We start from the raw sequence: 16,871 nt of genomic DNA, 5'->3' as shown, positions 1-16,871 counted from the left end.
GAATTATCTAATCTTAACAGAACAGGTTCTCTTTAATTTCACTTACCAGTATCAACTAAGAAGACTCCATAGTTGTTATGTAAGTCTGAGCTGTCTGGACAATTCTTTATTCCAGCCTGGTATATTTCCTCAGCTTCCTTAAATCTCTCCTTTAAAAGGGAATAAGGAAAAGTAAATGAGAAAGTTTTAACAATTAACAGTAAACTGAAGAGTAGAAATGGGAAAACCAGAAAATAATTTATTGAGCATCTACTATGCAATAGGCACCAAGATCAAACACTAGGTACTCTGTCTGAATTAAAGTCAGTGTTAACTGCACACATACCTACAATTCCTTTCTGCCTTTAGTTCCTTTAAGACAAACAGCTGATGTTTATTAAGAAGTGATATCTGGAAGGATTTGCCCTATAGTTGGAAAAAAGCTCAAAATGGTTGTCTGAATGATGCTCTTCACGCAGTAATTCTCTGGATGAAAATGGGTGGTCCATCTATATAGGAATATCTTCCCAAGTGATGATCTGACTGGGAGACACAGAGGCCTGGGATATTTGTCTTACAGCTACATTTGTAGAACTAGCATTCTTTTTTACCTACACTGTGTGGTTTAGTTGGGGAGGTTTTGGGGGGAGGGGACAAGGCTGATGCAGATTATGAGAGAGCTTTGCCTTATCCTTTCTTACTTGAAATATTTATATAGCCCACCAAACTGCCACTTCCTGCATCCAACCTGTGCTTTCAATCTCTGAGTTCTTCCATCCAACAGGAATATACGTCCCCTCAAAGGCACACCTCCAACTCCTAGCTCTGTAGTAAGGCCCAGATCAACTGCCATAACTTCAATGGATCATTTTCTAATTGCCCTGCTCTTCTGCTCCTCTAAAGATTCACATTAACACACTTTAATAGATCTGAATTAGCTTTTAGGCACATTTTTCATAACCATCTGAGACTGTCATGTCACATACACTTTATAATATAGAAAGTAACACCTAATTAATGAATCAAAGCTACCCAGGTTCTAACAATTACTCACAAGTAAATTTTATAGTTTCCTAGGACTGCTGTGAAGGCCAGGTGAATGGAAATTATTTGGCATAAAACACATCGCAACTTTTTCTTTAATATGCTCAGAGTGTGGACATTGTCCATCATTTTATCATAAGTTACTAGGGTTAAGCATTCAACCAGACAAATGAAAAGGGGATTCGCAGCATCAGTTTTCCCAGACCTGACACCTGAAGCTTGTGAATAAAAATGTTCTGAGTGCTCAGCAATAAGCCAGGAAGCCTACATCTGATCTCACCCAGAAAGGTCCAGTAGGTTTTACTCTCTGTAGAATGACCAATGCCATCTCTTTCAATTCACATGTTAAATATTTTGGGAACAACATGTGGTTTGAATTTGGCAAATTTCACTTATTTGAATGATAAATCCATAGTCCAGCAAAAATGGAGATCCATGTTTCCAAAAATATGCATTTTCTGATTGCCAAATTCAACAAATTGTCAAACTCAAGATAAAGATAAATGAATATCTCAAAATATCTTTTTTCAATCTACTGAAGAAAAGCTTTATGAAGATACCATCGACTGGAAGTCTAGCAAATTTGTGAGTGCACGTGTGTGTGTTGTTAAATGGAGATAGACAGAACAATTATATCAAACTCTAACCAAAAAATAGTTCGGGAGGACCACTGGATCCTTATGAACAGTGTACTAAGAGGTGAGTAAAGATGCTCTGAGCTCAGGTGAGTTGGTACTGCGGCCACATCAGGCGTCAGGACCCTGTCCAAGGGGCATTTCAGCCAACAGTTTCAAGTTCCTTTCCCATAAAACTTCTTTAAGTAGCTCCCTGGAGAAATAATTAACTAACTCGGATTTTTTTCTTTTAATTTTCCTTAATCAACTTTCTGATACAGAAATCAATAAACAATATCGTAGAGGCAACCAGAGAAAGGACACCCTGGCTAATTCCAAACTGGGTTATCAGTTCCTGAAAATCTTGTTTCCAGTGTTACCATCTGCCCAGTCTTAGTGTTTGACATGATCTATATTTTTATAGGATCAAGTTTTCTACTTTACATGGCACTTTTAAAACACACTAACATAGTCATGGTAAAATAAAATAAAAAAAAACAATTCTAAAAAATACAATGAATGAGATTTTCAGCACTGGAAATAAAAGAATATTTGAGCTGGAAAGAACATTAATAGATACTAATCAACCACCATTTTTAACAAATGAAGAAACTTGAGTACCAACTGGTTACGAGACTTGCACAAGATCTCATAACTACAAGGGGACAGAGAAGAACCTAGGTTTTCAGTGGACATATAGGGAACTGGTAAGCCCTGAATAAAAGCAGTATTTCTGGAAATAAACAAGGGTGTGTCTGGCATCAAAAGAAACAATTACACTTTTGGATATCCACCCATTCATCTATCCATCCCCTTAACAAATATTTTGTGAGCATTATCCATGTGCCAAGTATATAGTTGAGACAGGAGAGTGAATGAGACAGACACATCCCGCCCTCACAGACAATTGAGTAGGATTCAGACAAAAAGGAGACATTGCAATGTATGGTGACAGTGTCATGGGAGGAGAAGCACAAGGGACTTGGGAGGCAATCAGAAGTGACACCCAGTCTTAGAGTTGGATAGACATTCTACACCTATCAAATGTTCAAGGATGCTGATGACCACCGACTCCAGTGGCTGTATAACATACAGATGTGCTTGAAAAAACCCGAGGGTACCTGAGATCTTAAAAACATCCTCATAGCTGAACTATGGAAGAGTTGAAAGGTGTTTTTCCTGAAAAGGAGTAAACTTGATATCTTCACATTCCAACTTCCTGAAGTCAAATACAATAGTTAACTATTTTCAAATGCAACTACTGTTTTATCTGATTTACTTTTACTTCTCTTTTTCTATTTTCTTGCTGCTCCAAAATAGACAAAGAGATCACCTTTTCATCTAAACCTCTTACTTTTGGCTTTACGAGCTGAGTTTCCATTAGAAATTCAATTTCCAAAGTCCAAAGAAGTAATGTGATTTAAAAGACCATGCGTATCAGTAGCAAGTAATCACATCCCTGTACCCTTGGTCATCCCCAAGGGCTGTCTCAACATTCTGGCTCTATGAAAAATGTCTTCAATATCTGTCTCTCTTTTCCTTTCACTTGACTGTAAATTTCAAGGAATGATTAACTTCATTTATTAAAAAGTGAAAGAAAACCACCACTGCAGGAGAAAAATACCTTCTAGGTTTAGTTAAAATAAATCCCACCTTCTCAGGAAGGGCACTGCATTTATCTTAAACAGGAGTAGTAGTTAATCCTCGAAGCTCAATTTCACGCATACCCTTTCATTTACCTCTTCGGGACAGATGTCTTGACCTAAGCTTGACTATTCCTAGTCTCTACTGATTTTTGAGATCCAGGGAAAATGGACATAGCTATTTAATTAAAAATGCTTGGGACCCAGAGGATGGTTCTGACAAAAAATATTTTCTGCTGTACATCAGTCTTCAACCAGCCACCGCCTCAGCATGAAAACAGCCTTTGAGGGCAGTAGTTAAAAATGGGCAGCACGCAACCACGGGCTCCTTTCCAAGGCTCAAATGCATTTTCAGTGGGGCTAAACTAAAAATGGGCCTTAGGGGAAAGATAAAACATAGTCAGCATCTCCACTTTTTACATGCTGTAATTACCCAACCTGGTATGCTTTTTTACCTCAAGGAAGAGAAAGTAAAAAGTAGATCTTCTGAAAAATGGACCTTGACTGTAAGTTACTCTCTAGGACCAACTGATACGTTTAGAAAAATTTCTAATTGTTCAAGTTGCAGCAACCAGGAGGACAAACGNTTTTTTTTTCACCCTGTCCCTCAACCCCCTCCTATCTATCACCCCCAAAAATCTAGCCACCATCTGACACCATACATAGTTATTACAATATTTGTTTAGATTTATTTTGAAATGACTTCTTGATACTAAATGTCTAGGTCATACAAAGTGAACATAAATGATGCTAATTTCACTTTTAAAGAACTATGTGTTTGGTATTCAAATAATTCAAAGAGGAAATTAGTAATAGTTTCTCAATCTTTTAAGAGAGAAGGAAAACAGAAAGAGAAAAAAAACAAAGGAAAAACTCAGCTCAATTGGAAGTGAATTATTCTCTTACCTTGATGTGTTCGATTCCACCCATATTCATCCAGGCCTGTGCTTGATCTGGGTTTAGTTCCACGGCTGCTTTATAACTCTAAATAAATAAGAAATATCTTCAGGTCAGGAAACAAGAACCCATCTTTAACACTACAGAATTGTGGAAACCATTTTCTTCATATGTGAAAATTTAAATGGTTAAGAAAATGAACACCACTTCTAGTCCACAGGTGTTCCCGTTTATTTCTATTATTTTTTAAAGTTGATGATTTTAAAGTGGAGGAAACTGAAATGTGTCATTTTCTTGCAGAGCTAACGTTTAGACTCAAAGAGACTGTAAATGCCTGCAGGGAATCTGGGTAATTTCTATTATAGTGCATCATTTCTCACTGGCCTTGATCTGCAAGAAAATGGTGCTTTTTGGCCATTTTCACTATAAATAGAGTTTGTAAGGAAAAAATTTTTATAATCACAGAATCTTAGAGTAGTTTCCTAAATAGCCTAAGCCTGCTGCAGTAGCCTTTCCACATTATCACTGAGCTAGTTATTTAGCCTATGTTTAAACTCGTGTAGTGACAAGATGCTCATTGCTTGTTTAAAGACATCTATCTGACTAGAGGATAGTTTTAATTATTAGAAAGCTTTTCTTTTTCTTCTGCCATAGGAAAGGTCTTCAGTGTTTGAAGAGAATTACTAACCCTCAAATACTTTTTTTTTTTTTTGCCGGAATAACATGCATTCCGTTAAATGTAATATCTGTGAGGTATATTTTAAATATTTTGCATGCTGTTTTGCATCAAAGGCAAGCTCACCACTGAGTCTTGATTTTAAGAATGGTCACCTTAAATAAAACTAAAAGCTACCGGTGTTGCCTTTACAAAGTGTTCAGTTATATACAAAGTTAAGTATACGTATGTGTGTGTGTAGTTTAATGCTCCTTACTATTTTCACCAGCAAGAATTCAATGGAACAGATCCATAAAGTAACAAGAATCTGTCCATCCCTCCCCTTATTTCAGGTTTAGAAGAAAGAGCATATGTTAAAAAACTATCTGATCTTAAAAAGCTGCTAAAATAAATCTGAAGAGTATTTCTTAATTTTTATCAGCAGAGATGGGATGCAGTGTAGATGGGATGTAGAGTCAAATCCTCACTCCATTTCTTATCCTGTGTGTGACCTTGAGCAAGTTATATAACCTCTGAGTCTCAGTTTATTCACCATAAATGGAGACAATGGCCATGCCTGTCTTACATGAGTGTTATGAAGGTTACATTACTTAATACATGGAAATCATACATAAAGGTGCTGACACATTTTAGCTGCATTTACGAGTCAATGGCCCTTCACCTACTCTTCATCAATTTAGCTACTCTATGATGATTATTTGATCCACCGGTCAAGCAACTGGAACATACTTTTGTTTTCAGCACAATATGTAAGATACAGGTAGATATTCATATTTAAATGATTAACTAATTAATCATTAAACTGTCATGTTAGCTATAAATAAGAATGATGACATTGAAAATGTGCACAAAGCAGAGAAAAATGCACAATTTCTGCCTCAAATATGCCACCACTTCTGTTTTAAGGATTCACATCAAATCAGGTTTTCTAAATACCATTACATGTGTTTTACTATAATATTTTAAAGGCCACTCACTGTTTATTTTCAAAAACAATTATATCATTTGAAATTTGACTTTCCCATGATATATTTAGTGTAATTTTTTTTTTTTACTTCATTAATTCTAACTTGGGGCTTCACCAGGCACAAAGAAAATGTATGGTATTTTTGTCACATTTCTATCTATGTTTGTAAATGTCTTTTTTTTTTCAAATTGTGTGTCAATTGTATTCCAAAGCTGTAAATATTTAAACACCTAAAAAAATGCAACATACTATGTTTAGAACACAGAAGGAAGCAGGCCCTCTTTACAAGGAAAAGTCCAATCTAATTGGGGAGCTAAACTACATGCATACATGTGTGTGTGTGGGCGGGTAAGAATACGCTGTAATATGTAACACTTTCAAATGACTGGAGGAAGCAAAGTCACTAGGAGAAAGGATGGTGCGGAGGACTTCCTGAAGGAGGGGGACACAGGCTGTGTTGGTGGATGAGTGGGAATCTGCAGGGGCCTGAGGTTGGGGTGNACGTTTGTAGGGAAATGTTTTTGAAACTCTAAGAGTAATGATTAAAAAATAAATAGTTTAGGAATCCACAATACCTCCTTAGTAGTAGGAGTTATTTTAATCTGCAACTTAAAATAGAAAAGCAGCTTTTGCATTGCCTAATATAGGCTAGTAATTAATGCAAATATAAGCTTTTATAAAATGAAAAGAATAAGAGCATGGAGTAAAATTTATCCGGTCCTCAAGGTGCCTGACAATATGTACCTGTGGGATACTTTTAAAGCAGGAAGGCAGGTATGTCACTCCTGGCCTGCTAAAAACGCCTGTCTCTATCCTCTGTTGTTCCTCATCTGGTTTGTTCAATGCCTCCCCAACTGACAACTGTGTGTACCTGGTCCCAGACAGTCCCTGGCACATTAGTCACAATTATTAACTTTCTCCAGCTCCTTTTCTAAAAGTCTTACCTTCCTTATGTGGCCTGCCCCCATTCAGATCTGTGTACCTCCAAGTCTCAGAAATGAGATTGTCAGAGAGCTCCATCCCAAAAATATGTGAATTTGCTCTACTTTATTCTCAGCTGCAGTTCTACGTGGATGAAAACCGGTTACTTTTTAAATTTTCATCACAATTTAAAATAGCATTTCTTGGAGTAAAAGTACTATATGGCAATAGCACCTAAGAGCAAATGAGTTAATATGTGTCCAGAGCTTAGCTACTACCTGACACACAGTGAGCACTCAGTCTGACACTATCATTATTGTTACTATTAAATGAATAGCCAGGCTCTGTGGAAACACTGTCTGGTTCTTGTAGCATTCACTTATCCTGTTGGTGAAAAGGAGAGTAGAAATGACAGAACAGGAAATTGTTCAGGCTCTGGCATATGCACAAATGAAGATGTTTCTCATTACTAACCCTGGTTCTGATAAGAGGCTAAACAGAATTCTGAACAAGTGAGAACCTGGATTTGCTACGTTAAATTATTATTATTTTCAACTCAAGCATTTATCTTGAAAGTGTCTTCTGATGTTTATTAAGCTGAGCATATACACGCAGACAACTGAATATTGTGGTTCTCAAAATACGTTTCTGCTGCAGTTGATTTTGAAATTGTTCTTCCAAGAGGTTTGTCTCAATTTAGGCTTTAGCCTGGTGCTTCAGCGTCTCTCTCTAATCACCAGCTTTCTCTCTTTTTTCTTACTAAATTTAGCCAGAGAGTTATTTTCTCTCCCTCAAATCGTCCTTTTCTTGATTAAGCTGGATGCTTTATTTTAAGAAACATGTTATAGCCTTTATTCCAATGTACCCAATTCATAGATGCTAGGTAGGAAATTTGAATTATCCAATTTCTAGAAATGTGCTATCTAGTATGATAGCCACTGGTTATATGTGGCAATTTAAGTTTAAATTAATTATGATGAATTAAGAGTTCAGTTGCACCTACCACATTTCAAATACTCAACCGTCACATGTGGCTGGCTAGTGGCTACTGCCTTGGACAGAACAGCCATAGAAAAGTTATATCGGACAGTGCCATTCTACAAAATGCATTAATGTCATAAGGCAGTATTGAAAATAGTACTGAATGATATGGCCCAGTTGATGCAAATCTTTGATTATAAACAATGTATTGTAGCGTTCTAAGCCCATCCATTTCATCCTATATACAACTTTAAAAAAATATCATCTTTTATTATCAAATAGTATGAGCAAGAGACAACTCCCTTCTACCCATCTCTCTGTGTCACCTCCTCACAAAGCCTTATTCCAGCTCTCACCCTTACCACAGCCCTCAGTCCTTCCTAAGCTTCACCCAGGCTCAGGCAAGGAGTAAGGCTAAGGAATGGGATAATGCTGCCTGATGCACACACTATCTGGCAACGCAAGACACAGAAAGTTAATGACTGTTCTTGAAGGCCTCATAACGATAATCTTGCATCCTAATGGTGACATCAAAATGACCACATTCATGGGGAACATAGTCAATAATATTGTGATAACTTTGCATAGTAACAGATAGTTACTAGACATGATGATCACATTGTAAGGTATATAAAGGTCACATCAGCATATCGTACACTCAAAACTAATATAATGCTGTATGCCAACTACACTTAAATAAGTAAATAAGTAAGTAAGTAAGTAAGTAAGTAAGTAAGTAAATAAATAAATAAATAAATAAATAACACATCCAAGCCATGTGCCTGGTCTTACATGTATTTTGGATTATATCATATGATTCACTGATATTAAGCAACTTTAAACTACAAACATGGCAATTTTATATTGTTTAACCTAATATGTGATGTCAAGAAAGATGAAAAACAATATATACTCATTGTTTTTCTCAGTGTATTTGTTACACTTTAAAATAAAACACCAAATAGATTCTTCTTCACTTTCCAGACATCTTTTCAAGGGGAAGCACCTCTAAATTTAAAGTAATGTGTTCACTTGTTAATCTGAAAGAGAACAATAAATGTACTATTTTCTCTGTATTTACAGGCTTTTTGGACATTGTTGAGTATATTTATTTTCCTTTTTCTAATTAACAATTGAACTCATTGCTTTAAATGCAGGTGCACTCCATCTAAAAACATATTGAGTATATCATTTGAAAATGTAACTGTTTAATATACTATTAAAATATTTAACATTATAATGTTACTATTTTAAAAGTAAACTCCTTATGTGACAGCCTAGAATATCATTAAGATCAGAGCTCTGGTTATTAGCTTCTGATAAATGTCATACTTGGATTCACCATCTAGGTTCCTTTATCAGATTAAGAGTAATAGTTTCAGAGTATCGTGGATCACCTTTTTTGTTTTGCTGTGTTTTTGAAAATGACCAGTTTCCTCTGAATAGTAAACCCTAGTAGGCCTTTGTTTCAATTCTAATCAGCATGTTCTATTTTGTCAGGGTAAAGACTGATATAAATCTGAAAATAAGTTAGCTAAAGAAGAGTGATCCTTTAAAAACATGTCATACCATGGCATTTCTCTGCTCCAAGTCCTCCAAGGGCCCTAACTCATTTGGCATAAAAGCCAAAGACCCTACAGCCCCCTTCAAGGCCCTGCATGATCTGGCCTGTGACGTCTCGAACCCCAGCTTCCACCATTTTTCTCTCACTTGCCTGTTCCCTATTCTCCAAACACAGCAAGCACACGTGCACCTCCGGACCTTTGCACATACTCACTCCCTATTTTGTCTTCAGGTCTCTGCTCAAATATCACTTATTAACTGAGGCTTTCCCTAACCACCTTAATTTAAAATTAAATTTTAGCCCTCACCCCCGGACACTCCTACCTTCTTTCTCTCTCTTTTTCTCAATAGCACTTATTACCATCTGATATATTTTATGTGTGTATATATGCATATATGTATATGCCTATTTATTTATTGCCTGTCTCCCCCTACTAGAATGTTAGCTCTATGAGGACAGGAATTTTTGCCTTGTTTGCTGCTATATTCCCAGTGCCTACAGGAGTACCTGGCACATAGGATATTCTCTATAAATGCTTGTCAAATGAATGGGTGAATGAATGAATGACGGTGAATCTCTGATTTCATTAGTTGTGGATAATAGTTCCCCCAAGGTCATTTTCAATAATTCACCTAAAAGTAGCTTTTTCTTTTGAAAAAAACAAAACAAAACAAACACAAACAAGCAAACTTGTTTTTCAGTAAAAGGTTAGGGAATGAAAGCTACATTAGGTATAAGAAAGAGTAAAGTAATATTTCAAGTAACACTTTCTCTTGACAGCGAGTTAAGCTGCAGGAAAATAAGCTACACTAAAACTCCAACAAGGCTTTAGTCCACATAAGCAGGTTTTATCTGCTCTATAATGATATTTCTCTTAAGCACATATAATTTTCTTTATGATAAATGAAATCATGTAACCTAATTTATTTTTTTATTTTAATTTTTTTAAAGGTTTTATTGGGGAATTAGAGGAGGGGAACAGCGTTGGGGAATCGGGGAAGGGGAACAGACAAGTTGCTATCCTTTGGTTCTTCAGTCTAATTGTGGAGGACATCGCTTCACTGGCCCATGTTGGTATTGTGATCATTGTGCTCTTCCCGGGTGAGGCAGTCGCTTGCCGGCCATTGGATGGCCGCGCACGGCGGCTCATGGCAGCTCACGCTGGCTGCCGGCCGCTCACGATAGCTNACTGAAGACTCTAAAAAGCTTTGTTTATGTGGGCTATAAGTACTTAACCATAATAGAAATGAAGCTGAGAAATGTTTAAAGTATTTATTAGTTTATTTAAAATGATAATAAACGCAAACATGACACATTTATATGAAAAATATATTCTCTAAAGCAAAAAAAATTAGAATTGTGGCATTATTTTAAATTTTTGCAAATCTCTTTAATAGAAGACAGTTGGATTCTCATATTTGCTCTTGTGCTCAATCAGTTTTTATATGTTTTTTAGTTGGAGTGTATGAAGAAAATCTGACCTCATGCAACATTTAGTTGGAAAAGAGAATATTTTAACAGCTTTTTCATAACTGTGCACACATCATGTAGCTTCTAAAAAACTACTGTATGCTCATGAGAAAATGGGAATGAAAAAGGCAAATTGCTTGTTAGTACTATTATGAAAACTGCATAGACCTTCTCGGACCTCAGGGATCCCCAGCGAACACTTTGTGAACAGTGGGCTTAATAAGTGGCCAGTAACAAGGTGTAGTTTCTGTATGGAAAGTATAGGGTGTGATAGTCCAAAGTGGTGAAGGACCTGTAGAGAAGGGGTTGGAAAGTTATCCTCTGCCCTAACATTATGATCATGTGTCTGAACTGCTCTCTAGAAGTACTTCCACTGGACTCGGTGATGTGAGCACATAAGGTATCTTCTCATCCACCAAATGACTTTATTTTGCTTATTTAAATCCAGATCTATTGAGAACAAGTCCCAGTATACTTACTAGCAAACCACATAGCACTGATTATTCAATAATATATGGAGGAAAAACACTAGGAAGTATTTGTTACAATCTTGCTATACCCTTATCAGATGTTGCTGAAATCTTGGAGATTTGAATTCTTGAAGAGAATAGAGAAATAGTAGCTATAAAATTAAACATGGGAAAGATTACACTAAAGATCTGCCCTCTTTCAGAAGATACATAACTTTATTATGACTAATAAATGACTTTATTTACTATTACAAACCTAGGAAGTTTAGGATCAATAAATATATTTGAACTCATGTCAATGACTTCTCTGAGAAACTCTTCAAGACACAGCAGTTCAAAACATAAAGCTGAAAGCAACAAATGAACAATACAAAGAAACAAAAGCTCATAGACACAGACAACACTTCAATGGTGACCAGAGGGTAAGGGGGGAAGGAGGCTGGTAGAAGAGAGTAAAGAGAGTCAAATATATGGTGATGAAAGGAGAACTGTCTCTGGGTGGTGAGCACACACAGAAAAATGCATAAAGCATTCTCAGCGTCTTCTTTGCTTTTATTTATTTATTTGTTTGTTTGTTTGTTTGTTTGTTTACTTATTTACTTATTTTACAAAACAGTTCTTCCACCCATCAGTCATTACCCAGTCAACATGGACATTTATGAGAAACGTGCTGTCAATATTTGATGTCGAATTCTCTTTCATATTCAACTGAAATGAATCAATTAACTTGGCATCCCTTTCACCAAGGAAATGTCAGACATTTCTAATCCCCGAGTTTTCTCGTCACCCAGCAGACTATGATCAACACCACCCCATGACAATTTCAGTAAGAGAGACCCACTTTGAAGAGGGAATGCCAAGATTCATAAAAGAAGCTAACGAGGAAGTATGACAAGAGGAAGTCACCACAGGGGTATAACACTATTAGGAGACTGGGAAAGGTGAGAAAACCCACGGGTGCATAGAATTGCAGCTTCCTTCTCATGCCATTTCATCTTCATTCTCAGCATTTCTAGGCATATGACTTTCTTTCTATCAGAGGAAGGCACCTCTACTGTTCTCCACCTCAGAGCCTTCACACTGTCTATTCCCTCTGGCCAGAAAACTTGTCCTATTAATTTTTTTACCTAGTTAATATCTGTAAATTCTTCAACTATCAGATTAAATGTCACTCTTTGGCCGCTGCCCCCACTCCCCATACACACCTTCCCACATTAGGTTAGGTCCCCTTAACATTCTCACTGGTACTTTTCCTTTGCACATTTGTCACAATTGTGTTAGATATTGCAGGGGACGAGTGCAAGAATGTAATTCTTTGGTTAGGGGTAGCCTTCCCTTCGGACTCTAAGCTCCATGAGAATAAGTCCCATACCTTGTTACTTCAACAATCTCTAATGTTTGGTGATACCTGGATGCTCAATAAATGTGTGCTGAATAATAAAATCAATGAATTCTTAAGGTAGGGTCCCGTTCAAGTTGCGTTGGCCACACATGCAGTGCTATACATGGCGAAATCTACCCAAAAGGTGGCATGTGTAGGAGAGAAATGGACCCTGAACTTCTTACTCTTGAACTACACTTCTAAGATATATTTTATTGTTCCAATTTTCTTCTCATTCTTGTATCAGGTGAAGTCAAATCCCAAAATAAATGAAAGAAAATATTTTAAGTGTTATCAAATTAATTAAATGAGTTTTTCAATAGGCTATAAACCTGGGGCTAGGCATAATTTGCAGTGGGTCAGAGTTATAAACAATGTTAATTTTATTTCCATTACTGCTAATGTAATGCAAGCTGTATAATCTATGGACAGAGTAAGCCGGTTAAAAATGATGGTGGGCTTGTAAATGTTTATGATTCTATCTGCGAAACTGGAGCACAGCCAGTTCTGAATGCTAATGGAGAACCAGAAGAGAGGAGCAAGCCAAAGACCACCCTGACTTTGAATCTAAGAGTTTATTTTCTGTTCTCAGTTTTCTTCTTTGCTGCAATAGACACAGAGGGGTATCAGCTCTCTTCTGGATCCTTTCATGTCTCTAACCTCTATGACAACTCACCCGCCTGGGTTTCCTCTCTCACTTCTTTACTCCCTTCTGGCCCCTTGCACACTCAACCTCACTTGCTGTGGCCCCTTATCATAGTCCAATCATGGGAACCCAGCATCATACAGTGAAAGAGCAGTGGGGGAGGTGTTGAGGGACCATGCTCTAGTCCTGGTCCTGACACTATTTATTTGTATGACCTTCATTCAGCAGCACTGAATTCTGTACACCTCACATTTTTATCTATAAAATGAAAAGGCTAAAAAAAAAATCTTTAAGGATTTTTACCCCCTATACTCTTCTTCACTTTTCCCTCAGAAAAATTACCAATTCATACTATGGTTTCAATTATAAAGTCCAAAATCTATCTTTCCAGCCCTGATCTCTCTCTCTCTCACTACCATCTGTCCATATGCTTTTTCCATTTAAATGTTCCACGAATATTTAAGGTGCAAAGGTTGCACACAGCTGGTGGAAAACATATTGGTACTGCTCGTTTGGAAAGCAATTTAGTAATGTACTCCAAGAGCAATTCAGTAAGGTACGTCCATGAAACATACTGATACTTTTTGATATGGGAATTCCACTTTTAGGAATCTATCAGTAGGAAATGATTCAAAATATTATTTTTTAAAAAGCCATAAGAAAGGGAAAGTTCACACACACACACACACACACACACACACACACACACACACAGCAGAACCCAAATGACCAACAGCTGGGATAATATTATGTAAGTTACACTGCATCATTTTGATAAACTAGTATGTACCCATTACAATGGTATTTATGAAGGCCATTTAGCACCATGAAAATACATACAATATTTTGCATAATTCAATGGCAAATGAAAAGAATGGGACACAAACTATATGTGAGTATAAGTATGAAAACAAAATAAGTCTATTAAAAAGACCTGCAGGATATTTAAAAAAATGATAGTATTTGTTATTTCCAGATATTATATTATGTTGAAAGGTATAGTTTCTTTTTTCTGATTTTTTCCCTCACTTTCCATTATATTTTTATATTACGTGTGTAATTGAAACAAAATGCTGAAGCTGATCTCAGTTCCTCCTTTCCTAAAATCCTGCTCTGCCTGGCTTCCTCATAGCTATCAGTGATTATGTGTGTTTTCAATCTGTTAAGTGCTCCTGCCCTGGAGTTCCTAATTTTCTATTTATCTTTTGCTTTCAGTCTGCACATGCAGACAAGTACAAAGGGGTTATTTTTCCACAGTAGAGTTCATCCATTCCCGCACTTCCTCACTGAAACAAGACTCACACCAAAATGCAGTTAAAGCCTCCTCCAAAATACCCTGTATATTTCCACGGGATCCTCTTCCTCACATGTTTTGAAACCCATTCCTCAGATACTTAACCTTTGCCTTCTATTATCTATCAATTTCAAATTTGGGCTCCATTCTGGGCCTTAATATGTTCCACCATATAATGTCTTTTCAAACTAGGTTAATTATTTTTCAAATGTCCCCTTCTCAGATTCTCTACCATGTCCAGATTTACTCACTACCTTCAGGTTCCAATAGAGTGAGGAACACAAGATTAGTCCCAGGCAAATCATAGAAAAGGTTATTAAACTCATGGCTTCAGGAGCAGCCGAGTGGCTCAGTTGGTTAAGAACTCACTCAAGGGTTTGAGCTCTGAGCAACAGCTGTTCGAGTCCAGCCCAAGTTGAGCTGCCGCTGTGCTGCCAACAGGTGGCAGGATGTCTCAGCTAAAAAACAAACAAACAAAAAAACAAACAAGCAAAAAAACCTCATGGCTTGATTGGAAGTGAGGACAGAAAGTGGTATCCACAGACAGCAGCATGCTTACAGTAAGAGCAACGCAAGCCAAATGACCCGCATTCCCTTTTTTTGACAGAATCACAACCTGAGATCAGGGGAAGGCTTTCAGGAGGTATTTGACAAGTCTCTGACAACATCCTTGTAAATAAGTTTGTCAGAGGTGAGCCAGACAATAATATAATTTGATAAATTAACCAAAAGTTGAATAACTGCACCTAAAGCTTCTTGGGTAAAATAGAGGTCAACCTGGACAGAGGATTCTATAGACACAATGTAGGGTTTTCTACCTGCTACAGATCTTGGCAACACTTTTTAATAAAAAATGTAAATAAGTAACTAGGAGTTATTCTTACTCGACTTGCCAATGGAAATAGCTGGAAAGGGTAGTTAATACAATGCATTGCAGAAGAAAGGATTAAAAAGTCCTAGAACACCTGAAATTTCAGGCTGATATAAAGAAATTGAAATTAAATACAGATACAGATGAATTCTTTCATCCAGGTTATAAAAATTTGCCTGCAAAATAGTGAGAACTGGAGCAATAGACCTTTCAATTTTTTAGGGATTTCACTTGACTGTATCTCCAACCTGAGCCAGAGCATCATGTGGATGCTAAACAACTAATATTATTCATTTTAGGATTTCAAGACAAGAAAGTAAGTATTTCTATTCCACCCTGAAGTTACGTATTACAGTTTGGAAAGCCAGTTCAATTTGGGAGCCATATTGTCAGAGAGAAAATGGACAACCCAGAGGCCAGGCAAAGCAACATGACCAGAAGTCAAGTACATATTTGGAAATCAGGGTAAAAGAGAAACAAGTTGAAAGAAATGGGGTTAGGTTAGAAAAGAGATGATTAGAGAAAGTGACAAAATAGCTATGCTTATAAACTGTGCTCAACCAGCTCTCCTTTGGGCCATGCCCAAATGGAGCAAGTTATAGGAGTCGGGATTTCAGCTCAGTGCAGTACAGAGTTTCCTACCATTAGACTGGCCTCAGCCACAGTAAGCATGGGTGATGCATGTGCACAGGTAGGTGGCAGTGAAAGGGGACCTGTGAGGGAAGTTTCTCAAGTGTGTCACAGCTTGACTAAGGTTTGTAAACATTGCTTTCATACACCTCCAGTGCCTGAAATTGCAGAATGCTGTTAAATAAGGTTGTGTCACCAAGAAATGAGTTCATTTGATGCCAAAGAATGGGAAGCTAGGTGCGTTTTTGTTTTTTGTTTTTTGGGGTTTGTTTGGTTTTTTGTAGTTTTTCTGTACCTTGCTCGTGTGTCTGAAGCATTCTTTTTATCACTAAAGAATTCAAAACACGAAGACAAGATGTTGAAAGAGAGGGAAAGCAGTCCTGTGTTGTGCCCAACGGATGCTCTGCCTCTTTGATGTTAAACTCATTTGCCCAAAGGAGCAGAAGAGGGAAACTTGCAGCCCTTCAATTACATTCTTAGATCTTTTACATTCAAATCTAGAGTAGGGAAGACTGGTAAACGATGTGACCTTTGTATGAAAGAAAAGATCATGGTCACAATCACAATTTTCTTTAAAAAAATTCTTCATAACTTCAACTATGAGACATGCAATAATAACTTTATATCAACTTGCCATTATGGTTCAAAAAAATTAAATTTATCACATACTTGATTTTAAATCAGGCATTTGACACTTCTTAAACATAACTGAGGAAAATGTATATATTGACCTTTTTAATCTTTACCTTCTAAAAAATTTGTTAATAATAAGATACTGCAGAATGGAGTAAAGAAATTTCAAGGTCTCTAAACATCTGAATCA

The 16,871-nt window shown here is 36.9% G+C and overlaps 1 protein-coding gene across 1 annotated transcript in view; it reads right to left on the bottom strand.

The window, feature by feature from the left end:
* The window catches only part of TMTC1 (transmembrane O-mannosyltransferase targeting cadherins 1), a 268,764-nt gene that overhangs the window by 13,823 nt on the left and 238,070 nt on the right, over positions 1–16,871 (bottom strand). Inside the window, exon 14 of the mRNA XM_019668969.1 lies at positions 47–149. Within this exon, the coding sequence (XP_019524514.1) occupies positions 47–149 (103 nt within the window). The remainder of the gene's footprint in view (positions 1–46; positions 150–16,871) is intronic.

Source organism: Hipposideros armiger, unplaced genomic scaffold (genome assembly GCF_001890085.2).
Source record: "Hipposideros armiger isolate ML-2016 unplaced genomic scaffold, ASM189008v1 scaffold_546, whole genome shotgun sequence".
In the NCBI taxonomy this organism is placed as follows: domain Eukaryota; kingdom Metazoa; phylum Chordata; class Mammalia; order Chiroptera; family Hipposideridae; genus Hipposideros; species Hipposideros armiger.
This window is presented reverse-complemented; position numbering and strand designations above follow the sequence as displayed.